The sequence below is a fragment of the Brassica napus genome, chromosome C8, assembly GCF_020379485.1.
Source record: "Brassica napus cultivar Da-Ae chromosome C8, Da-Ae, whole genome shotgun sequence".
Taxonomy (NCBI): domain Eukaryota; kingdom Viridiplantae; phylum Streptophyta; class Magnoliopsida; order Brassicales; family Brassicaceae; genus Brassica; species Brassica napus.
In genome coordinates, this window is record NC_063451.1 from 30,690,912 (window position 1) to 30,715,942 (window position 25,031).

At 38.4% G+C, this 25,031-nt stretch overlaps 2 protein-coding genes and 1 non-coding gene across 3 annotated transcripts; 2 read left to right on the top strand and 1 right to left on the bottom strand.

Annotated features, from left to right (window-relative positions):
• The first annotated feature begins 408 nt into the window (after positions 1 to 408).
• Positions 409 to 3,380, top strand: LOC106431998 (protein disulfide isomerase-like 1-1). The gene is made up of 9 exons (XM_013872836.3): positions 409 to 700; positions 988 to 1,018; positions 1,103 to 1,384; positions 1,458 to 1,643; positions 1,732 to 1,857; positions 2,144 to 2,281; positions 2,383 to 2,620; positions 2,716 to 2,828; positions 2,916 to 3,380. Exons 1-9 carry the CDS (start codon positions 522 to 524, stop codon positions 3,123 to 3,125), a joined length of 1,503 nt encoding a protein of 500 aa, XP_013728290.1. The 5' UTR covers positions 409 to 521; the 3' UTR covers positions 3,126 to 3,380.
• A 2,788-nt stretch (positions 3,381 to 6,168) lies between these two features.
• BNAC08G19980D lies at positions 6,169 to 7,773 on the bottom strand. Its single transcript, XM_013872838.3, has 2 exons — positions 7,259 to 7,773; positions 6,169 to 6,664 (listed from the first exon to the last, which is right to left on the bottom strand). Exons 1-2 carry the CDS (start codon positions 7,524 to 7,526, stop codon positions 6,327 to 6,329), a joined length of 606 nt encoding a protein of 201 aa, XP_013728292.1. The 5' UTR covers positions 7,527 to 7,773; the 3' UTR covers positions 6,169 to 6,326.
• A 14,730-nt stretch (positions 7,774 to 22,503) lies between these two features.
• On the top strand, positions 22,504 to 22,610 carry LOC125592086. Its single transcript, XR_007327936.1, has one exon. It is a non-coding gene; the product is annotated as a small nucleolar RNA R71 (small nucleolar RNA).
• Positions 22,611 to 25,031: the final 2,421 nt, after the last annotated feature.

Genomic DNA, 25,031 nt, shown 5'->3' on the forward strand with positions numbered 1-25,031 from the left:
ACTATCATCATCTTCTTTCATCCATGATTCTAAGCTAATTTTAAGCAGCTTACAATCTGGCTAGTGCCAATCTTTGAAGCTTTAGGAAATTTCACATCACACAACTTGTGAAAAGCTGATGAACATGTTTGGTTTTAACCGCAACAACCCCAGTAAATGACGGTCAACAACATAAGATATGAAATTAAAGTAACAATGTCATGAAACTAAACTAAAGAATCATAACGGATCACAGATCTAAATGCATTATTTTATATCGACCATCTACTTTCACGAAGTCACGGACACAATATTTTATATAACCGCCAAGGTCAATATCGTCAAGACACTGTATCAATACACATAAGTTCTTGCCAAACTATGACGACGTTATATCCAACGAGTGACCGCCACGTGGCTACTTGACCATTTAGCATTGAGTTTTTGCTGTGTGAAACGAGCTGATAAATGTCTCCCAAAGCTTCCCCCTTAGAGCTTACATAATAATTTCCAAAGGAAGCTTAGTGTGAGAGAGAGAGATAATGGCGATGAGGGGATACGCTTTGTTATCGATCCTTGCGTTGTCGCTGTTCGCTTCCTCCGTGAGAAGCGAGGAGACGGCGACGGAGACGAAGGAGTTCGTGTTGACCTTGGATCACACTAACTTCACCGATACCATCAACAAGCACGATTTCATCGTCGTCGAGTTCTACGCCCCATGGTATTTGATTTGTAAATGATTCAAACGTTTATCGTTAGCAGTAGGAGTCGTGAGATTTGCTTGTGGTATGAGTTTTATGTGTCGTGTGATTCGTGAATCTGATAGATCTGAATTTGAATCATTTGAATTGCATGCGAATGATTCCTTCTCCGATCTATTGTGTAGCTGATCTGGTTTATTAGGGAGAGACTTTGGTTGTAGTTGTGGAATTTGAATGATTGAATCTGTAATTGATGCGTCTTTGTATTGGATCTTAATCTCTATCATTTGGTCATTGGATCTTGCAGGTGTGGACACTGCAAGCAGCTAGCTCCCGAGGTAAACATGGCTTTTCAGTCACTTTGATATATGGATTTGCATGTAGCTGTGATTCAAATTGTGTGATGGTTTTTGTTTTAACAGTATGAGAAGGCTGCGTCAGAGTTGAGCAGTCACGTGCCTCCGGTGGTTCTCGCCAAGATTGATGCGAGCGAGGAGACCAACAGAGAGTTCGCGACTCAGTACGAGGTTCAGGGCTTCCCAACGATCAAGATCTTTAGAAACGGAGGGAAAGCTGTTCAGGAGTACAACGGGCCTCGTGAAGCTGACGGGATTGTTACTTACTTGAAGAAACAAAGCGGGCCTGCCTCTTTTGAGATCAAGTCAGCTGAGGATGCTTCTGAGTTTGACAAGAAGGTTATTGTGGTAAGTGTCACAAACATATCCCTTTTCGTTTTTGTCTCTTTTTTATTATTAATGGCACGTTCTCTTGTTTCAGGTTGGTGTTTTCCCTAAATTATCTGGCTCCGAGTTTGATTCTTTCTTGGCTACTGCTGAGAAACTGCGCTCTGACTATGACTTCGCACACACCTCCGATGCCAAGCTTCTTCCTCGCGGAGAGGCTGTGACAGGACCTGTAGTCAGGCTGTTCAAACCATTCGATGAACTGTTTGTTGATTCCAAGGTATAAGAGAAAGCTTTTCACTTTGTTTATGACATAGATAAGTGGTCCTGTTATATGGTTGTTTGATTTTTCTTCTGTTGCAATCCAGGATTTCGATGGAGAAGCTTTGGAGAAATTTGTCAAAGAATCAAGCATTCCGCTTATCACCGTCTTTGACAAGGATCCAAACAACCACCCATATGTTATCAAATTCTTTGACAGTTCCAACACTAAGGTAACTCATTGTTTTAAATCCTATCATGCTGTAACAAGATCATGATAAACCACAAAGACGGATTTTATGTATGCCTTTTATTTTTAGTGGATAAGGACTGTTTGATTTGTATATTAACTGAAATGAGCTAATGCATAGAAGTTAATTGTGATAGCGTCCATATTAGCTGAATCTAGATAGTAGCGTCTATAGTTTGTTTTTGAGTCTTATTACTAAGGTTTCTCATTGATCCTATAGTTTCCAACCTTGTGGTGGTTTTGATTGTGGGTAATATTTTGTGTTTCAGGCGATGTTGTTCATTAACTTTACCGGAGAAGGAGCTGAGTCTCTTAAATCAAAGTACCGTGAAGTTGCTACATCCTACAAAGGACAGGGTCTTAGCTTCCTTCTCGGTGATGCTGAGAACAGCCAAGGCGCATTCCAGGTTAGTCTTACCTCGACTATCTCTCTGCCTCCTAGTCGTTTCATCCCGTGTTAGTTACAAATTGCTAAGCAGATTACTGTCTTTTTCTCAACCAATAACAGTACTTTGGACTAGAAGAGAGCCAAGTTCCTCTCATCATCATCCAGACTGCTGACGACAAGAAGTATCTGAAAACAAACATTGAGATTGACCAGATTGAATCGTGGGTCAAGGACTTCAAGGATGGAAAAGTTGCCCCACACAAAAAATCTCAACCCATCCCAACCGAAAACAACGAGCCTGTGAAGGTTGTTGTTGCTGAGAGCCTTGACGAGATGGTCTTCAACTCTGGAAAGAACGGTGAGTCACATCACCTTATCAAATCTCAAACACCTTTTCGCTGGTAGCAAAGAAAACTTACAAATGAATTTTCTTTCCACTTTGTTTATTTGCAGTCTTGCTTGAATTCTATGCCCCATGGTGTGGACACTGCCAAAAGCTAGTTCCCATCTTGGACGAAGTCGCTGTGTCATACCAAAGCGACCCAAGTGTTGTCATAGCCAAGCTCGTAAGTCATTTTTTTTTTCCTTTTTCACATGTAGAGTTTGTTGGTTGATCATCTGCGGTTTTATTCTTAACACTTTCGCTTAACCAGGACGCAACCACAAACGACTTCCCAAATGATACATTCGATGTGAAGGGCTTCCCGACCATTTACTTTAGATCAGCGAGCGGAAACATTGTGCTTTACGATGGAGACAGGACAAAGGAAGACATCATAAGCTTCATCGACAAAAACAAGGACACAGCTGGAGAGCCTAAGAAGGAGGAAACGACAACTGAGGCCGTTAAGGACGAGCTCTGAAAAGGAGAAGTGTGTTCCGTCTCTTAGCTGCTAGCCTAGTTTGGTAGTTTTGAGGAAAATACACAGTAGAGAGAGAGAAGGTGTCTGTATTCGTTAGAGTTTTTACATGCACTCTGCTAAAACAATAATGGCTTTGCCTGTTTTCTTTTGTTTTTGTCAATTTTTTCCTTTTTGAAGTCAGTTATCTTTTAATGTTATGAGTAGTTTGTGGCAAGTATTGGGACCGAGTTTCTAAGAACCCCTTTGGTTTTTTCAGTCATAGCTTCTTAATTCTGCTTTTCTTGTTTCATCTCTTGATTGCGTTACTTGTCTAACACACTACTTCCCCATTGAGATGACTTAACCCTATCTTGTAACACAATGTCCTCCTTGCCTGCATCCTCGAGCATCTGATTCAGCTCAACCACTTCATTCCCGGCTTTCTCCCATCCTTGAAAAACCACAACAGAAAAGGTTTCCACCCGGAAAAGGTATTCCAAAGGAAATAGACTTAGCAGTAAGTTACTGGCCGTAACAGCATCTTCTGCAACTTTAGCATGTTGTTTCACAAGCTCATCGTTAGAAACCATTGCTGATTCCAAGATCACGGTATTACTAATCAGCACATCACAAACTCAAAGGATCTGATGAAGAGAAAAAGAAACATGTTCGATCCCTCAAAACACTATAACCATCTCCCTCCTAAGAAACTGAAAGGTCTATGGGAAACAATATTGAAAGGAGCATAACACTCAAGAAAACAAAAACCAACAATGCATTATGGACTTTTGGAAACATATAAAACCAAGAGGTGACTTCGCTTATCGGCTTCACAGTTTTCTTGCATCCAAGCCACTCTCAAAATACAGTAGCACTAAACTAACTATCCACTAAACTCGACCAAGAATGAGCACAACCTAATAATGAAACCTTTGTTACTTCATAACATGCCACTAAAAGGGACTGACAACATCTTTTGTGTTTCCTTTTTGAAACAGAGCATTAGATGAAAGAGTTGAGGACAAACAAGATTATCAGGCTAGAAATAGCTGCAGCAAAAGTACCCCTTAGCAATCCTATATGATTGTTTCTCCAAAACCGAGTATGAAAACAAATAAAGGCAAATCGAGTATTTTAGTGAAATAAGTACAAATATGCATATATCGTCAGATAATAAACTGGAGACGTGTTGTAGTTGAAGCAGCTCTTCTAGGTATTAAGTATAGACGTCATGTTCAGTAGTTCAAGACTTTGAAATTTGAATCCCACATGTTCTTGTCACTCATTAATCAATGACTAAACGTTTAAATATATAATAGAAACCATGCATTACCATTCAATAGGATATAAGTTTGTAACCTGTTAATTATCCAAAACATTTTTAACTAACCGCCCCTATATATAGTATTATATGATCCGTTTATGTGATATCTGTTTGTGTCCATATATACAGAGCAGTGGAGCTCACGTCTTGACTCCTGATCAACGATCCTTGTCTTGGCCATCATATGAAATTTCCCAATACTTTTGTGTGCGCGCTAATTAATTGAAAGGTTTTATTGGATCAATCAATTGGGGATAATAATTTTCTTAAATTTTTTCATTTAATTGTTCCAAATCTATAAGTTAGGTAAAAAAAATAAAGGTATGTGGTCCTGCTCCTAGTTTTGAATACGATCATCTATGAAAATGGTCCCGTTTAACCCTACAGCCAACGCTCTCGACAAATGAAAACCCAAATTTACGAAATTTTAAAAAACTTATAAAATTTTCATTCATAAATATCAACATTCCACATGTGCTATAAAATCGCATAGGTCCCAACCGATGGCATATCATCCTAACCAAAAAATGTACTTCTGACTGAGTCCTGACCTAAACGTTAGCATGACATCCTGACTTCTTACGTGGTTTATTATAACTTGTTTTAAGTTTCCATTTGAATGAAAGGTTCTCCTGACCAAAATAAAAACATTCAGTTACTTGACATCCAGCTAATTAATCTACTCGATAGTTTTTATAATACTTTCATACAAAATATGAAAAGGTCAAAAGGACGAAAAGAAAGTAGACAAAAGTAAACAAAACAAACAAATTTCCTCTCGTCGTTCAATCAACCTAAGAATTATGTTTTCTCTCGCATCATGTCTTACCACATTGATAAAATTCATATATAACTTGTTTGTAGTAGTCACATTGCTTTCCTAAGCTTGTTGAACTTAGAAAAAACGAAAGCAACTTTTTCTTTGAATGGTCACGTCAAACAATCAATAAAGATCATACATCAAAATCAGCATTGTCAAGAATCAACTACTATTGATTTTACATTTCCACCTATTTCATTTCGAATCAATTTGAACTTTATTGGTAAAAATTTAGATGCACATGACATGACCATTCTCCAGCATAATGCGATGTTCTGTAACTATCTCAACAATTTCCAGCGTAATATTTATCACAAAAAAACTATTGAATTAGGATTTGGAAACTTACAATGTACACAAAAGAGACAACTACAAGACAATGTGAATGGGGTAATGTTTTGGGTCCATCTTTTTGTGCTCCAATGTTTCCCACTATTGTGAACAACCTAACATGGACTATCTTATTACATTATAATTTGTACTATTATCATTTATTTTATTTATAAAATAAGGAAAAAGGTAATTAAGTGAGCACTAAAAGTCATAGAAATTTTCCAAGAGTCCCACGCAAAATTATTTATTTTAAAGCAACTCGCTTTTGTATTTTTTTCTTCTATATCTTTACCTTACTTTTTTTTTTTTTTTTTTCTTCAGACACTTTCTCTTTTGTAATTTTGAAAATAATGATAAAAGGCTAGTTTGACCCTTCTCCCTTCTTAATGACTTTATCTTAGACCGCATGCTAACAAAGAAGTATGGTAAAGGCCTAAAGGGCAAACCTCTTGTTCCTTTTACACACATACATAAACATATACATATATGCTTAATTATATGTAATTTTTTTTGGATAAATTTATATGTAAATTACTCATTTAAAACCAAAACATTATATGTGATATACCTAATTTTACAAAATATAATAAATTTTAACAATTTAATTTATGGATTTTTGCAGTCGTTTTTCAATCCATGTTATCATTACTTACAAAAAAAAAAACTTCAACATATATTTCTTCTTTAAACAAAAGCATCAACATATTCGTCTAAGTTTAATAAATAAATATATGAAAACAAAAACTCAAGTTTTACTTTTCCTGGATTTTCTTCTGGTTAAGGTCCTCACCATCCAGCCATGTTTTCTCACTTTGGTTCCTTCGACCTTGGAAGATGCCACATGACAAGAAGAGGTGGGAAATCCTGATCTGAGTTTGATGGCATGGAAAAGGTGACCAATACGTTTGCGCCACTTAAGAGATGACTTGGCACTATTGTGCTCTACGATACTCGTAGCGCTCGTTATAGGGGCTTGCTGCTTCTTACATGTTGAGTTTGTGTTATCTTCACAAGCCTTTGACACTGTTTTCCTCTCCCATGACGAGTTCCCATCGTTTTCAAATTTTATTGATATAAAAGAATCTGAACATACACAAAAAGGAGTAATAAATTCAGTGATACTTAATATTGTAATCTAAATATACATATGTATAAATATCATTCACCTCACTATACAATATAATTAATTAGCCATAGCCCACAAATCATTATACCGAGTAAAACAAAACTTTCAGTTGGCCGATTTAAATAATGCTATTATATGTACGCATTTCTGTTGAAAAATGTCTAGTATAGATATATGAATGTTTATATACGGACATACAGAAAATTATGTATATAGTTGCAAACAGAAAAGGATTATCGTCTTTTACGAAACTTTGTAGATATAACTGTACAAAAATATATGCGAAAATTAATCTCGTGATTGATATACATAAATACTGTGTGGAGAGAGAAATTAATAATCTTCATTTTTGAAAAAGGGATTTTTCGTGTATGAACATGAAAAAGAAGAAAAAGAAGAAAAATCAGACTTTGGCAAAAAAAAAAAAGGAAGAAAAAGGCTTTGCCAAAAAAACATGAAAAGAAAATATCCAATTGTAATAACATGAATGTAGATTATGAAGTACATATAAATCGTGTGTAGTATACATAGTATAATAAAGTTGTATGTACCTTCTTGGCTTGTGGAGACGTCAAGATCGGAAGAGGAATGGAATTTTCGGTGGTGACGGAGATCGAGGCGACTGAGGAGAGAGCTCAAGGTGAAGATCTTAGGGAGGCTAATGATTGGTGAAGATGAAGAGTGTTTGGTTCTTGATGAACTCTGCTTCGAAGCTAAAACCAGAAGCCTCTCGTTCAGACAGAGAGGACAAACTCCAACATATTCTTCCTTTGGATGGAAATAACAGTATGGGGAGCTATCATCTTTGTACATATCCATCTTCACTACCAAAGTAGAGACGAAATAAGATAGAGAGAAAACACAGAGAGAGAGAGATAAGATTCGTAACAAATGAGATGTGCTTAGGTCTGAAATTGAAGCTTTGTATATATATATCAAATGTTGAAAAAGAAATATAAATCAAATATTATATAAATCAAATACTATTCCCAAGTAAATAAGCCTTTTAGTTGCCCGAAAGAAACGAAAGTAAAAAAAAAAAGGACAAGCCTTTGTATACGATTTGATTTTAATTAGTATCTAATCTACAATCCATTAAATAGGCTGATTTATTTCAATTAGTAGATTCTGCGGACATCATAATTTGCAGATACTGACATAATCCATTACTTTTTTTTTTTTAGCCAAGTTTTTGGTGCAAGTCATGCATCGGCTTATCAAATTAAAGTTACATGTATCAAAAGTATTTATGACATCACTAACCGATTTCAGTATTAACTACAATACTCTCCTTCTGTTTGTTTCGTTAAGATAAAAGTTTTAGAAAAGTATTAATAGAATTGGATTTATTGAAATACTATTGGTTAAAAAGTATTAATAGAATTTGATAATTTTAAAATACGATGTATGATTAATGTGTTTTTTTAATATGTGTGAAAACACCAAAACATCTACCTTCAAGAAACGGAAGGAGTAACAAAGAACATTGATTCAGCAGGGTAATTAATAATTTGTATCAATTTACCGATTAGAGGAAGAGAGTCCCGATCTTCTTGCCAGATATACAATTAAACAGATACTAGACGATGGATGATTGATCGCATGTGGATCCGTGGCATGTGCATCAGATAGTATTATTTAAAACTAATCAATAATCTAGAAAAATAAATAGAGAGAATATTACTCAGTATTCGAAACTCAGAAAATCTATATTCTTCTTTCTTTTTCTGTTAAGGAGTTTTGGACGTTCTGGCCGAGAAACATCCACTTGTAGTATCCGAAACTCAGAAGAGAATGTATCCGAAATGCAAGGGACCTACCAAGACAAGTCATCATTCTTTGATATGTATGAGTGATTTTGGACGTCTCTCTCTATTCTCGACATAATTCAATTCTTTGTCTACTCACCTTAACTTCAAACTTTTATTTGGCAGCTATCAAAATTTACTTCAAATTCCATTCGTTTTTTTTTGTTAATCTTAAAACCAAATTTGATTCGACAAAAGTCTACTATCATACCATGTTTGGTTTATATGAAAAAAAATAAAACACCTCTAGTTATAATCTCTTTTGATAGGACATCAGCGCGAACGTTGAAGCTCCTGGAAATAATTCCATTAAAACTATTAGTCAAAAACGTGTTGTAGCAAATACATATATGTTATACTTAATCTAATTCATTTTCCACACAAACCCTTGAAAGATGATGAAACTTAACCACAAATAAGATTATCGATCAAAAGCAAAAGATTATCAATCGATATTTTAACCTTGATAACATCACTTTCCTTCTTCTCTTCTAGTTATGATGAATGCTAAATAAATTATCTTGTTAATAATTTATATGATCTTGATGTTTGTCTAGATGGATAATATTTTGATAATCTATTTTTTTTTAAATGTCTAGAGATTCTGGGTCTGAAAACTCATATATCTTGTACGGCTAGACCCAAACCATTTTAAATTAACTATTTTTAGGAGAGCAGAACGTAATTTTGATAGATATAAACACAACTTCATCATGTTAAAGTTTCAGTTAGAAACTCAAAATCAGTTGACTCATGTGTGTTTATAAAGATTGATTTAATTTAGGTCATATATTATTTCCGTGCGAGAATTATTAGATTTGTTTCTCGAATACAAATGGCTATCTCATATCACATGGGAAAAAGCTGCACTATCAAGACCACATATCGCTTCATCTTCACTTCTTTCTTCTTTGAGCGAAACAAAAATCAGATTTATCTTAGGGATTGATGAAACTTCCCCCTATTCGCTAATGATCTTGAAATTGCTCAAATTTAAGTATTCTACTTAATTTGTCTTCGCAAACTCGAAATCACGTGCTTATCCAACAAATGGGAATAAGTAATAATTATAATTAAAGTTTGGGACCTAGATTGACCTAATCCATAAAGTTGGGGGTCAGGGGTGTGAGAACATAAAAGGGAGTATCCATTTACGTGTAGGTCAAGATTTTTGAGCTTTCACGTGATCTAAAAAAGGAGAAGGAAGAAACAGGCTTCAGTATCAAGAGCTAAAAAAAAAACCCAACACTTGAAATAAGACATTTGACAGGTGATGTGATTGTGTAGTGATGAGTTTCAATGTATCATCGCTTTTTCAATAAGGCCATCCCACATACTTCCTTTACACTATACGACTCACAATTATCAAAGTTATTATGTCTTTAACCAATACATCCATATATATCGGCATATGACTTCGTCATCAGTGCTTTCGACCCGATATGGACCGTTTCGATCCGTGACATAAAAGAATGTCCAGGGCTCAACTTTTTATGCTGATTTTGTGAAAACTAAGAGATATAATAGTATTAGAAGAACAATCTGAAGTGGTTAAAATCTCTAGCAAAAATTCATAAGATATTGTTCAAGATTATTTTTTAGTTTAAATTGATCAATTTAATTACATATGTAATTCACTTGTAAGAAATTACCTAAAACTACCACTACAAGAAAACACAACACTAACGACGGCGAAATTCGTAGTAAGTTCGTCGTAAAGTAAAGGAATTAGCGAGAAACAAGTTTCGTGTTATCCGTTTGCCGTAATGCATTTTTCCTCGCTAATTCGTCGTAAATTAGCGAGAAACACATTTCGTCGTAAAGACGGAGAAAAGATTCGTCGTAAGAACCACGTAACCTTTCCACGTAAGGAGGACGCTACATTTCCTCGTAAATACCTCGAAAACAATTCCTCGTAAATTACACGTAAACCCTTCCACGTAAAATACTCGTTAAGCTTTCTTCGTAGTGTTGACGTAAAAGTTTTCCTCGTAACTTCCTCGTAAACTTTCCACGTAATGTAGTCATAATTTAGCTACGAATTTACTTTGATTTTTTATTTTCCAGAATTAAAAAATACAATAAATATAATTTAAAATAAACGTAAATACGAAAAATATTTTATACATAAATAAGTTTTGAATTTATAATACAACGAACGAAAAGAAAAAAAAAAGAACTAAGGGTCGTTCATCGCCCGGTAGAATTTATCACTCCTCCTCTGTACATCCGCCTCGTCATGTGTGCCGGATGACTCGCCTGGAATGGGATTTTGTCATCGCATGTTCCTCAAAAAGGACTCCCATTTCGGATTTGAGGCCGCTACAACGTCCAAGAAGTCCTCAACTCCACCCATACGAGCTGTGAACGCAGATCACGTCGAGTCCAATTCGTTACGCAGCTGAGTGACTTCATCATCCCGTCTCTGACCATAAGACGATGTCGCTCTCGGAACATCGTTGACGGAACCAATCCCTAACGTACGTCCATTTTTCTTATGGACAACCTTAAAAACAAAAAGTAAATATTGTTAGTAAAAAGTTAAAGTTAAATTAAATGAATAATAAAAAATTAAAATTTTAAAAAATTTACCTCCTCATAAATCTTATCCACTTCAAGTGCGGATAAGGTGACGGGTAATCCGTCGGTGAACTGCTGGGTCAGCTGGATCTGGCGGTCTTCAACATGACAAACCAAATCGTTAAAGATCTGCTCAGACCTAGCATCTAGAAATTGACCCGCCTTGTTCTTGTGGGTCCTCTCGTAAAGTTGCAAAAGAGACGGGAGTTCTCCCGTCTCTTTTGCCTAAAAAACATTAAAGAAAGTTAGAATATATATATATATTAAAAAAATTAATTAAATTAAATATTTAATTACCATATTAAGATGGATACCGGCGTGGGGTTTTTAACCCGTAGAGTGAAGCATCGGCCCTTGGTCGTGCTCATCTACCATCTGACGGGAGGCAGAGCAAGATTCGGGGACTCTAATGGAGTCAGGATCCCGCCAATAACGGATGAGGCCATCCCACACATCCGTGGTGAGCTCAGGGGGTTTGCCACACTCATACCCCTTCACGATCCAGTCACCCTTCCAGTTGGAGACCGTGTCCAACAAGCGAGCTTTCGCCTTCGCGTTAAACGCTTTCTTCACGTGCTCATTGACCCCCATGGACCAATGGTATTTTTGCTATTTTTGCTGTAACAAAAAAAATTAAATTAAGAATTAGTTTTAAAAAATTAAAAAATATAAATCATAAAAAATTAAAGTATATATAATTAATTAATTGTAACTTACAGCAAAAAATTTGAACCACGTCTTTTTGACGTAGATCGGCGTCTTTTTCTAGTTCGGATGTGGCTCGGAGAAGTAACCTTTGATCATCTCGGTTTCATTCCGAACAACACATCCGTCAACCCCAAACCTGAAAAAAAAACAAATTTAAAGTATAAATTATTTATTATTGTTATAAAAGAATTTAAGAAGATTTTTTTTTTTAAATGTAAAGTACCACAAAGTTCTGTCCGGTCGGTCGGGGGACTGATAAACCTTCTCTGCCTGGCTGAGCGAGAAGGTCCTCGACAGTGTACTGCGAGTAAGGAGCACTCGGCGGCACCATCAAATCGGGATGAATCTCGGCCGGCATCGGAGGAGCAATCGGAGGAGGCACCTCTGGGACATGAGCATGAGGAGCCGGTGGTGCAACGAATCGAGGAACCGATGGTGCACCAGAAGGAGGCGACCGAGAGACTCTCTGAGAAGACTTGAGTCTCGGGGACAGTCTTCGGACCCGAAAAACCGGGAGCTGAAGAAGACGGGTCTAAACGACTACCAGGCTCACCGAACATCTCTCTGTAATGGGAAGTAAGTCTGTTCTTTCGAACCATCTGGAAAAAAAAAATTAATTTTTAAAATTAACATCAACAGTAATTAACAAATTCTATACATAACAAATTCTATAAATCTAGCTAACTTCCCTACATTAACCATCTAATCAACACAAATTAACATAAAATCAGTAAACCTATCTAAATTCCCTACACTAACCACCTAATCTACCCTAAACTAATCAAATTAGAGAAGAAATAGAGAGAGTATGTACCATTGCTACGAAAGAAAGAAGAAGTTGAGACGAAATGGAAGTGAGAAGCTCGCGTGTATATATAAGAAATTAGTCTCGTCGTATTTTCCTCGTAAAGTTACGAGGAACTCGCGAGGCCCGTGTTTTTCTTTACGAGGAATTAGCGAGGCCCGCGTTTTGTTTCCTCGTAATGTCCTCGTTTATTTACGAGGAATTAGCGAGGCCCGCGTTTTTATTTACGAGGAATTAGCGAGGTCCGCGTTTTTCTATTACGAGGTTTTTACGACGAATTCTGCTTACGTGGAATTAACGAGTCCCGCGTTCTTTATTTTAGGATTCGTCATAAGCTCCTCGTTAGTTTACGAGGAAATAACAAAGATTATGTTTACCCTAAAATCCGAAACTCCAAACCCCATCTTCCTTATCTTCTACTTCATATATTCCAAATCTCAAACCCATCTTCCCTTTAACCTCAATCTCTTCTTTCCATTCCAAACCCCAAATTCTAAAATTAAAATTCCTTAACTTATAATCTCAATCTCTTCTTTCTAATTCAAACCCCCCATTACCTTACACAAAATTAAATTATATAAATAGATTTTCATGATTAAATCCATCAAATCACGTGCATTAAGTCTGAAAATCAGTCATATTAAAAACAAATACATCAATAGGATACATCGACATTCTCGTCATCACTAGAAACATCATCATTTTCATTAAAATCGTCTTCAACAGCTTCGTCCGTGGCATCGTCGGTAAGATCTTCGTACTCATGATTATGCGGATCAATGAGAAGGAAGTCATCAATTTGTTGTCCTGGTTCCTCGACTTCATTTATCTGTTCTTCTTGCAATGGTGGTTCTTCTCCACTGATGATTCGTCCACGAGGTGTAACTTTGATCACGGCTAACCAATGTATTCCCGATTCTCTCATCCGAGGGTATGGAAGGAAGCTAACTTGGTATGCTTGTGAAGCTAAGATGAAAGGCTCAAATTTATTGTACCTGCAAAAATAAAGACAACGTAGAAATTAATCATACAGATCATGTATGCCAAAAAAAAAAATTGTTGTACCTTCGTCCGCCATTGACATTAACTACACCGAATTTGTTAAACCGAACACCTTTGTTGACGATGGGGTCGAACCATTAACATTTGAAGAGGACGCATTTCAGCTTCAATAACCGTGGGAAATCCACTTCAATAATCTCCTGCAATATCCTGTAGAAATCTGTTTTACCTTTCACACATATTCTATAGTTACTGGTCACCCGCTGTCTACCATACTCATATATGTGAAAAGTATAGCCTCGTGTGAAATACATATGTGATATGGTGACCATTGCAAGTGGAGCTTGAATTACTTCGTGAAACCACGTAGGGTAATATGCGTCGTCGTCATAATCAACTTGCAAAAATAAAGAGAACGTTGAAATCCAGATCATGTATGAAAAAAGAGTTTGATCGATCAACCTGCAAAAACTAAGAGTTTGAGTTAATACATGATTCTTCAACCACTTAATAAAGTGTTGATCTTTCTTTTTGTCTACGTCACTTGTGGATATACCTGGAAATGTTTCTTCGACTTGAGAAACAAATAGGCTATAAAATCACATTTTATATTAATTAATCTTTGGAAATATATAATTTATGCTTATATGTGTTTAGAAGTTTCCATAAAATAAGTTACCTTTCAAAATAACGCATCAATGGATCCTCGCAATTGAGTAAAATATAGGTGTGTGCACTATGAGCGTCTTCTTCACTCGACCAACCTCTTTTGATTTCCCACCGATTCGCCCAATCTGGCTAAAGATGTCTGGAACACCAGCAACTGCATATGTTGGCGCGACACCACCATCATCATATCTTCTTGGAGCTCTTTTCCGGGTACGTACTTTTGACGCAAAGTAGTATAATGTGAAGTGAAAAGTTTCTTCCGTCAAACTTCCAGCAATTATAGAACCTTCAACTTTTGCGAGGTTTCTTGCTTTTCCCTTCAAATATTTCATGGCTCGCTCATACTGATACATCCATCCGTAATGTACAGGTCCACGAAGCAATGCCCCATATGGGAGATGGACAGCTAGATGCTCCATGACGTTAAAAAATCCCTGAGGAAATATCTTCTCCAAGTTGGACAATAAGATGAGAATGTTCTCGTGAAGTTGTTCCACAACTTCTTCTTTAAGAGTGTGTGTGCTCAGATCCCTGAAAAATGCTCTAATGCCTTGTATATTCTAAAAACAATTAAACACATTAGTAGTCATATATTATTGCAAACTAAACCATTATAATATTAATGTGTTATAATATACTACTTGCAAGTGTTTCATGTACGTTTGTTGGAAGTAGCTCCGCAAATGCAAAGGGAAGTAGTCGTTGCATAAAAACATGACAATCATGACTCTTCATCCCAGATAACTTTTGACCCTTTTCAACACATCTAGAGAGATTTGAAACATACCCATCGCGGAACTTCACTTCTGATGCCACCCAGTTGAACAACACCGATTTTTTTTCTGAAGACAATCTGAATATCGGAACGGAAACTTGTCCATTGCTTTTTATATGCAACTCACTTCTTGAGCAAATATCTGGCAAGTCCAACCTCTATTTTATGTTGTCTTTTGTCTTCCCTGGGACATTCAATATTATATTCATGATGTTCTCAAAGAACTTTTTCTCTATATGCATCACATCGAGTTCCAATATGGCAACTCCCAAAATATACTCTTCTTGTGCCAGTTGTGCCGAACACTGTAAAAATCGGGTATATTACCGGAGACATGCTAATTACCACCACAACGAACTGTTTCGTTAGCTCCGAGTAATCGATTTGCGCTTCAATTTATTTTCCAGTTAGATATGGAGGAGGAGTGTCTCTCACAACCCTTTTGTTCCTAAACAATTTCTTTTTTCTTCGGTACGGATGCCTAATGGGAAGAAATCGACGGTGACAATCGAACCAATTTGCCTTCCTACCATTATTCAGTTGAAACACATATGTCGTTCCATTACAATATGGACAAGCTCATCTCCCATGTGTAGTCCATCCAGACAACATCCCATAGGCAGGAAAGTCACTTATGGTCCACAAAAGCATTGCTCGCATCGTAAAATTTGTCTTCGTTGAGCAGTCATACGTCCTCACCCCTGTTGATCACAAATCGTTCAACTCTTTTAACAGTGGTTGTAGTAAAACATCTAGAGACCTTTTTTGATGGTTCGGACCAGGTATTAATATGGTCAAGAATAGCAACTCCCGTTGCATGCACATCTCCGGTGGCAGGTTGTATGGCGTAAGAAAGACTGGCCACAATGAATATTGTCTCCCTGATATTCCGAATAGACTAAATCCATCTGTGTATAATCTGAGATACACATTTAGGCTATTGCTAGTGAATTCCCAATGTACTTTGTTAAAATATTTCCAGGCTCTTGCATCTGATGGATGAGTCATCTCACCATCCGTCTGAGTATGCTCGGCATGCCATCTCATCCCTCCGGCAGTCTGCTCAGATTGGTACAATCTTTTCAATATGTCTGTAATTGGTAGGTACCACATCCTTTGGTACGGTACCCTATTACGTCCTCGTCCTTGCGGCTTAAATCGTGGCTTCTTGCAGAATCGACATTCTTCTAACTTCTCATCATCTCCCCAGTAGATCATGCAATTGTCGATGCAAACGTCTCATCATCTCCGAAGGCAACCCAAGACTATAAACCAGATTCTGAATCTCATAATAAGAATCAGCAGACGTCAAATACTCTTTAAACAAGAATGCTCATTCATTCATGCAACTTTCAGGTAGAGTGTGATCAGTTTTAATATTCATCATTCTAGCAGCCAACGACAATTTAGAGAGACCTTCTCTACAACCACTGTAAAGAGACTGATTCGCAGCATCTAACATTTCATAAAACTTTTTTGCATCTATGTTAGGTTCTTCATCTTCATCATGAGCTACGAATGCATCAGCTATCAAATCATAAACCCTATCAAAATCTACCATATGTTCCTCCTGATGGTAACTATGTTCATTATGCAAATTATGATCGACCGGTTCTTCCTGAAAATTGCTATTACTACTACTAGTTTCATTCTTGATGCGCCCTAAGGAACGAACACTCGACCGGTAAGGAAAGATATGGACTCGATCCGAAAGGAAGGAGAACTGATGGGATGAACGGTGACACAAAGGGTTGCGGATGGCCCAATGATACTACCAGGGTGCTTGATTGTCGCCTGATATGACTCACAGGTCCGACAAGGAAGCATACTCAATCTATTACCGGATATTACGCACCGGTCCAACAAGAAATAGGCATTTGTTTGGAGCTAACCACACCAAAGAAACTAAGAAATGTTCTTGACAAAGAACAGAGAGAATACACTCAAAAGAGAAAAGAAAAACGAGATTATCATTATTCAGAAATGGGATTACATTATATAGAGTTTTCTAGTCAAAAAACTTAATGAAAATGTGGGAAAAGGAGACATAAAAATGCAAACCTCACCAGATCTGGTCAAGGCACGAAAAATAATATTGACTGTAGGTTAACCGTTCAAATTCCACTGTCCAGGTTCAATGAATCTTCAGCATGTCCTGCGGACAGGGTCAATACGCGGCCAGTACAGTCCAAACTAGCCAGAAATGAAGTGGCACGAACTAACTCGAAATCCACTCGTTCGAATTCGAGTCTAGCTTGACTGTTGATCTTAAAATGCAAAACAGTACGGGAAAGACAAGATCCAGTTCGGAAGATTCGGTCGTTTGGTCGTGGGTATTGCTGAAGCTCCATTCTGGACGTCCGTGCGTTACATGCGGTACATACCAGAAAAGAGAAGCGATGAACTGAATCAGGATTGGTGCGTCCGAATGTGATTATGTCTCGACTGTTCTTCTTAAAATGGAAAACGGGACGGGGAAGACAAAGTCTAGTACGGTAAAATCGGTCATCTGGCCAAGGTTCCAGCCAAAGCTCCATTCCGGATGCATGTGGGACGGTCCAAGACATTGTCCGGTCAGTCTGGCCAGTATGGTGAAAAATATGAACCTCGGATAAAATGTTCAGAACGTCCTGAACTTCATGCTGGTCTGATTCCTCGGACTGGTCCGTGGACTAGGGCACATCATACTCTCCCTCTTTGATATTAGGAGTTTCCAAGGCTCCTAAGACAAATGTTGTGGTATAGTGAATGATTGTCGAACCAGTTCTGAGGGATATCAAAGCACCGAGAATGCAAGTACTCACTTAATCTAAGTGCAACCAAAGATTTAGATGGGTTTTAAACTACTACTAATACTAGAAAGCAATTACAGAATGATACTTTCTTGACTAAGGGAAAAGAAAACTCATGGGCATAGGGATTAGACCTTGGGTGATCAAGTATCGAACTAAGGATGGCAAATGATCAATCAAACTATCGACCTTAAGCTTAGACACAATCTTAAACAAACTCTATGTCTAGAAAATGTTGATTTGCTAACATATTTCAAACATCAAATGTCTTTGGTTGAATAATATGAAAGCAATCATTACTAACAAGTCTATTGGCTATCTTAACACCTTTAACAACAAATGTCTTTGGTAAAGTATGTTAAAAGCTTAGGAGAGTTGTCTCAAGCATTTCATCGAACACCTTTCGGGTGGGAAATGCCTATCGATCAACTTTTGAGTGGCCAACTCAGAAGATGCATTATGAATACTCTACTAGCAAGGAACAAGAATGATCTACACTAAAACATCCTACCTAATCACCCTTGATCTCCCTAACCCATGAATTCAAAAGGTGATTACTCACTAATCTCCATGATTCTTCTTAAACCCATATTGAATTTCAGATTAATCATGTAGAGAAATAGATAAGAAATCAACAAGAACACAAGAAGAAAACAATCAAATCTGAATCAAAAGAAGTTTTACTAGTTGTTCTCTGGAAAAAGAGATTATCCTTTTGGTGGCTTGCCAAAGTACTTAAAACATAGGTTTTCAGAAGTAAAAACATGCATAATGAAATGACCAAAAGGCCCTTTAGTAGAAATGAATTCGAGCAAACAGAAGGCGCGCAGCGACCTCCAGTAGTCGCTCCGGGAGGTCACTCCAGGCTTCGGGAGCGACCTGGAGGGGTCGCTGCGAGACGTCGCTCTGGGTCGCTCTTCGAGAGCGATCTCGCTGCGTCGCTCCGGTCACGTCGCTTCGGGTGATGGAGACGCGAGCGACCTCGCTGTGTCGCTCCGGTCACGTCGCTCCGGGTGATGGAGACACGAGCGACTTCGCTGTGTCGCTCCGGTCAAGTCGCTCTGAAAGGGTGTCACAGCGACTTCACGGTGTCGCTCCGGTGAGGTCGCTCCCATGCACTGCTCGTCCAATGATCACCTTTATCACCTCTTTTGAGCTCCAAATGCACCCAAATGTCTCCAAGAACTCCATGTGGTACTCTAATACCTGATAAGGACTTATGTATGCAAAATGCAACCTAATCATGGCTAAATCCTAGTCTATATGATCAAAATGCACATGGGTGAATGGATAAGACAATGAAAATATGCAAGATATCAACTCCCCCAAACTTGTTCTTTTACTTGTCCACAAGTGAACTTTCTAGAACTCATAGGGAGAGAGGTTTGAAGGTGGGATCTCATAGCCAAAAGAAACACAACTAGCACTCGATTCAACATCTAATCTAACATGAGCACACTCTCTTATTACACTCTAGCTTCTCTAGGCCTATCTCAACTCTTTTTTGCCCTTATACTCATCATCAAGTATCCACACATTCAAATCAACCAACTCTCACATTCATTAAGCATAAAACATCAAGTGAATTCTTGCAAATGGTCAATTGGTCCAAATCATTTGGTTGAGTAAGGGAAGGCTTTTATTCAAGTGGGTTAAGAGGTTCAAAATCCATGATCTTTTAAAGTGGTTTACTCTCAAAACAGGTAGCCTTGACATTGCACATAATATATATAAGAAATGGACCAACTCATGCATACAATGCTCGATCTCCATTGTCCTACCCTTTTCCCAAATATACAGGTTACACAATCACTTCCCAATGTCAAACCCAACTCCCATCTCTCACCAAAAGATCCCAAGAATACTTTGCACATAAAACTCTTTTTCTTTGAAATCTATAAAGGATTTTCTCAACTTCTAAACAAATCTTAGCTCTAAACAACTTTGATAGCCCCCTTTTTCTTTCTTTTTCTCTTTATATATATATATATATATATATTATTTTTTTTTCGGGGGCCAAGACTTTTCATAAACTTGAGCTAGACGTTTATCTATTAATTCCAATAAGATTATCCATTTAAACACAAAGAGTCCATTCTTTTCCTTTGAACTTTTCATGCTTCCAAACCATAGTCACCACACTCACCCCCACCTATAGCTAGACAATAGAGTGCCTAATCTAGCAAGAATGAAGACCAAGCATTGTCGTTCCCGATACTCTCAACATTATGCACATGTAAGGCTTTCCGAAAAAGGCATCACTCATCAAATAATGAAAGCTTAAAAGGAGGAAGGGATTTTGGGAATGGTGTACCACTAGAGTTTGTCAAAAAAGATTGGCATAAAGGATGTGACAACTCAAGTGTGTATATCCATGATTCAGTACACAAGGGACCATGAGCAAGATGCATTAAGTTCGTTCAGTTCAAATAAGGTTGTAGTTGGCTTCAAAGACTGAGTTTCAGCAATCAACAAGTTTCAGGAAGAGTTTTCAAGGCTCGAAGCATACAAGTCTTTTTGAGAGGTGCATAAGCTACTCAGGTGCAAAGTAGTGTTCTTTACAAGGCATTTCAAATCATTGCTCCCAATGCAAGTAAATGCAACCAATATGCTCTAGACTCTCCAAGAAATGCAAATGATGCAAACTAAATGATTTTTTTATGCAAATATATATGTATAATGCAATGCATGAGACTCAAAATCATCAAAGCAAACGTGATCAAATACTTGGTACCTCCCCCAAACTTAAATGACACAGTCTCTGTGTTGTCAAGGAGAGAGAGATACCCAAAAAGAGAAAACTAATATACAAAAACAAAATGGTATATACAAGGGAAAGTAGTGGGTTACCTTCTATGGGGAATGAGTAGAGGGAGATGCTCCCTCCTCGTCGTCCTCAGGTGGTAACTCTTCAAGGTGCTCATCAGCAGGTGTGCCCATCTCTTCAATGTAGAAGGCTTACCCGAACACAGTTGGTTTCTTCACTTTCTCCTTGATGTCAAAGTGGAGAACATGCCCTTTACCCAAATGGAGATCAATCGTGCCCTCTTTCACCTTAACAATTGCTCCTACTGTAGCTAAGAATGGCCTTCCAAGAATCAATGGGTCTTGAGCCTCCTCACCCATCTCAAGCACCACAAAATCTGTAGGTATCTCATACCTTTCAATCTTCACAGGGAGATCCTCTAAGATGCCCACAGGGTATTTCACTGAACGATCAGCTAACACCAGAGAGAGTCTACACTTCTTGTACTGGGTGAATCCAAGCTTCTTTGCAACAGACAAAGGCATCACGCTGACACTAGCTCCCAAATCGCAGAGACATTTCTCAAATACCATAGGTCCAAGAGCAAAAGGTAGTGTGAAGCATCCTGGATCCTCTAACTTCTCTGGAACATCAAGCCTCTGGATGATGGCACTGCACTCATGGGTAAGAATCATCATGCTTTCCATTTCCTTCTTCTTTGCAGCTACAACATCTTTCAGGAACTTGTTGTATTGAGGAATCAACATGAAAGCATCGATGATGGGCATTGCAACCTGAGCTTCACTCATTTTTTTCTCAAACAGAGCTTTGTACTTCTCTAGCAGCTGCCTCTTGAATCTACCAGGAAATGGAAGTTTGGGTTCATAGGGAGGAGGAACAAAAGAATTTTCACTTGCTGGAGCAAGAACTTCACCATCTTTCACTGTTTTCTTCTCTTCCCCAACCTTTCCTTTACCTTTGGCTTCGACAATCTTCTCCAAGATTTCATCATTGATTTTCTCATCAACAATCACCACTTCATCATCTAAGTTGATGGCTACCTCCTCACCTAGTTTCTCAGCATCCCTGGTGAGAGTTGTAGGAGGTAACTGCTTACCACTCCTAAGGGTGATAGATTTGGCCTCCTTGGGGTTTTGGTCAGATTTTCCTGGTAGAGATCCTTGCTGGCGATTCTGGTGAGTGTTCATGGAAGCAAACTGATTCTCTAAATTCTTGACCGTAGAAGCGAGATGTGAGAATTTGTTGTTGAGCTCATTGTAGTTCCCATCAATCTTGGAATGAAGGTTCTTCAACTCATAACCAACATGCTTCTCACTTCTAGTCTGAGACTCCAAGATTTGTTTCAGTAAGGTATCAGTGCTGCTCTCTTGAGGAGCTGAGGAACCAGACGAGGGGTTTTGGTAAGGTTGATAGCTGTCTTGCTGGTTGTTTCTAGGCGGATAACCACTCTGTTGGTTGTTGGGATAGGATTTCTGTTGGTAGTTGTTGTACTGAAAGTTGGGCTCTTTTTTGTACCAGTTACCATTGTTGTTAATGAAACACAACTCCTCTTGACCTTCCAAACCCTCAACCTCATTGACAGCAGGTGGATCATCCTGCTTGGAGTTACCAACAAACTTCAGCTGCTCTTGGGTGGCTTTTTCAGCAATGAGTAGGTCGTTCTTGTCTTCCAAAGCCTTGATCTCTTTCTTCGTCTGCTTATCATCACCCCTACTGCCTCTGTCATGGTCTGCACTGTAGACTGCATCACTCTTCACCATGTTGTCAACCAGCTCCTCTGCATCTTCGTCAGTTCTTCCTAAGAAGAACCCATTGCTAGTCGTATCCAATCTGGCTCTGTACTTAGGAAGAGCTCCCCTGTAGAATGTGCTCAACAGGCTTTCCTTAGAGAAACCATGGTGAGGGCATTGAGCTTGGTAGCCCTTGAATCTCTCCCAGGCTTCACTGAATCCTTCCAAGCCCTTCTGTTGAAAGCTGGAGATCTCATTTCTCAGCTTAGCAGTTCTTGAAGTAGAGAAGAACTTCTCCAAGAATGCTTTCTTGCAGTCATCCCAAGTGGTAATAAAGTCGCTGGGTAGGGACTTCTCCCACTATCGTGCCTTATCCCCCAGAGAGAAAGAAAATAACTTCAGCTTTAAGGCATCCTCTGACACACCATTGGTTTTTGACAACCCACAGTAGCTGTCGAACTTGTCCAAGTGATCGAATGGGTCCTCTAAAGCCAAGCCATGATATTTGTTGTTCTCGATCACGTTGAGGAGTCCTGACTTGACCTCAAAGTTGTTGGCTGCCACATCTGGTGCTCGGATTTCCAGTCTATGACCATGAATGTTGGGCAGGTCATAAGCACCAATGGGTCGAGCTACCCGCGGTTGGTGTTCTGCCCCTTGCGGTCGATCTGCCATATCAATATCCAATTTCTGCAAGTGGGCTTGTTGTTCTTCTTCTCTTCTAGCTCTAGCACACTCCCTCTCGAAAGCTCTGATGTCTGCTACTATTGGAACTAGGTTTGATGGACCCCTGCTCCTCAAGTTCATACACCTGAAAATGAAAGGTAGGTGAAGAAGAAGAATCAGTAAGAAAACAAAATTAAAATGACTTAGTCTCAAGCAAGTGACTAAATCTCAATGTTTAAATCTACTCAGAATTTGGCAACGGCGCCAATTTGATATTAGGAGTTTCCAAGGCTCCTAAGACAAATGTTGTATTATAGTGAATGATTGTCGAACCAGTTCTGAGGGATATCAAAGCACCGAGAATGCAAGTACTCACTTAATCTAAGTGCAACCAATGATTTAGATGAGTTTTAAACTAATACTAATACTAGAAAGCAATTACAGAATGATACTTTCTTGACTAAGGGAAAAGAGAACTCATGGGCATAGGGATTAGACCTTGGATGATCAAGTATCGAACTAAGGATGGCAAATGATCAATCAAACTATCGACCTTAAGCTTAGATACAATCGTAAACAAACTCTATGTCTAGAAAATGTTCATTTGCTAACATATTTCAAACATCAAATGTCTTTGGTTGAATAATATGAAAACAATCATTACTAACAAGTCTATTGGCTATCTTAACACCTTTAACAACAAATGTCTTTGGTAAAGTATGTTAAAAGCTTAGGAGAGTTGTCTCAGGCATTTCATCGAACATCTTTCGGGTGGGAAATGCCTATCGATCAACTTTTGAGTGGCCAACTCAGAAGATGCATTATGAAAACTCTACTAGCAAGGAACAAGAATGATCTACACTAAAACATCCTAGAACTAACCTAATCACCCTTGATCTCCCTAACCCATGAATTCAAAAGGTGATTACTCACTAATCTCCATGATTCCTCTTAAACCCGTATTGGATTTCAGATTAATCATGTAGAGAAATAGATAAGAAATCAACAAGAACACAAGAAGAAAACAATCAAATCTGAATCAAAAGAAGTTTTACTAGTTGTTCTCTGGAAAAAGAGATTATCCTTTTGGTGGCTTGCCAAAGTACTTAAAACATAGGTTTTCAGAAGTAAAAACGTGCATAATGAAATGACCAAAATGCCCTTGAGTAGAAATGAATTCGAACAAACAGAAGGCGCGCAGCGACCTTTAGTAGTCGCTCCGGGAGGTCGCTCCAGGCTTCGGGAGCGACCTGGAGGGGTCGCTGCGAGACGTCGCTCTGGGTCGCTCTTCGCGAGCGACCTCGCTGCGTCGCTCCGGGTGATGGAGATGCGAGCGACCTCGCTGTGTCGCTCCGGTCACGTCGCTCCGGGTGATGGAGACGCGAGAGACCTCGCTGTGTCGCTCCGGTCACGTCGCTCCGGGTGATGGAGACGCGAGCGACTTCGCTGTGTCGCTCCGGTCAAGTCGCTCTGAAAGGGTGTCACAGCGACTTCACGGTGTCGCTCCGGTGAGGTCGCTCCCATGCACTGCTCGTCCAATGATCACCTTTATCACCTCTTTTGAGCTCCAAATGCACCCAAATGTCTCCAAGAACTTCATGTGGTACTCCAATACCTGATAAGGACTTATGTATACAAAATGCAACCTAAACATGGCTAAATCCTAGTCTATATGATCGAAATGCACATGGGTGAATGGATAAGACAATGGAAATATGCAAGATATCAACCTTCAAAAGGATTTGTCCTCAAATCCATTGTACTTATATCAAAAGGAAAGAAATCAGATACGAAAGAATTAAAATTCAAGGGAAATTCAGTGAATGAAAAGATTGGACAGAAACTTCCTTGGAGTTTTGAAGTCGTTTTCATCAAGTAATTCCAAGTCCTTTGGCGTCCATCATTGCTTGCTCTCCTTGGAAAATGATCATGCTTATCATGTTCATTCAAAACAACTAGAGAAACCACATCAAATCTGATAAAGAAATAATCAAAGGGTTTCTCTATCCTTAAGACATCAAA

Bases quoted from the DNA above. Each gene is read 5' to 3' on its own strand.
- LOC106431998 (XM_013872836.3), top strand. From the start codon at position 522: ATGGCGATGAGGGGATACGCTTTGTTATCGATCCTTGCGTTGTCGCTG. The intron at 701-987 runs GTATTTGATTTG...TGGATCTTGCAG, and splicing joins GTCGAGTTCTACGCCCCATG to GTGTGGACACTGCAAGCAGC. The intron at 1,644-1,731 runs GTATAAGAGAAA...GTTGCAATCCAG, and splicing joins AACTGTTTGTTGATTCCAAG to GATTTCGATGGAGAAGCTTT.
- BNAC08G19980D (XM_013872838.3), bottom strand. From the start codon at position 7,526: ATGGATATGTACAAAGATGATAGCTCCCCATACTGTTATTTCCATCCA. The intron at 6,665-7,258 runs GTACATACAACT...GTGTATGTTCAG, and splicing joins CGTCTCCACAAGCCAAGAAG to ATTCTTTTATATCAATAAAA.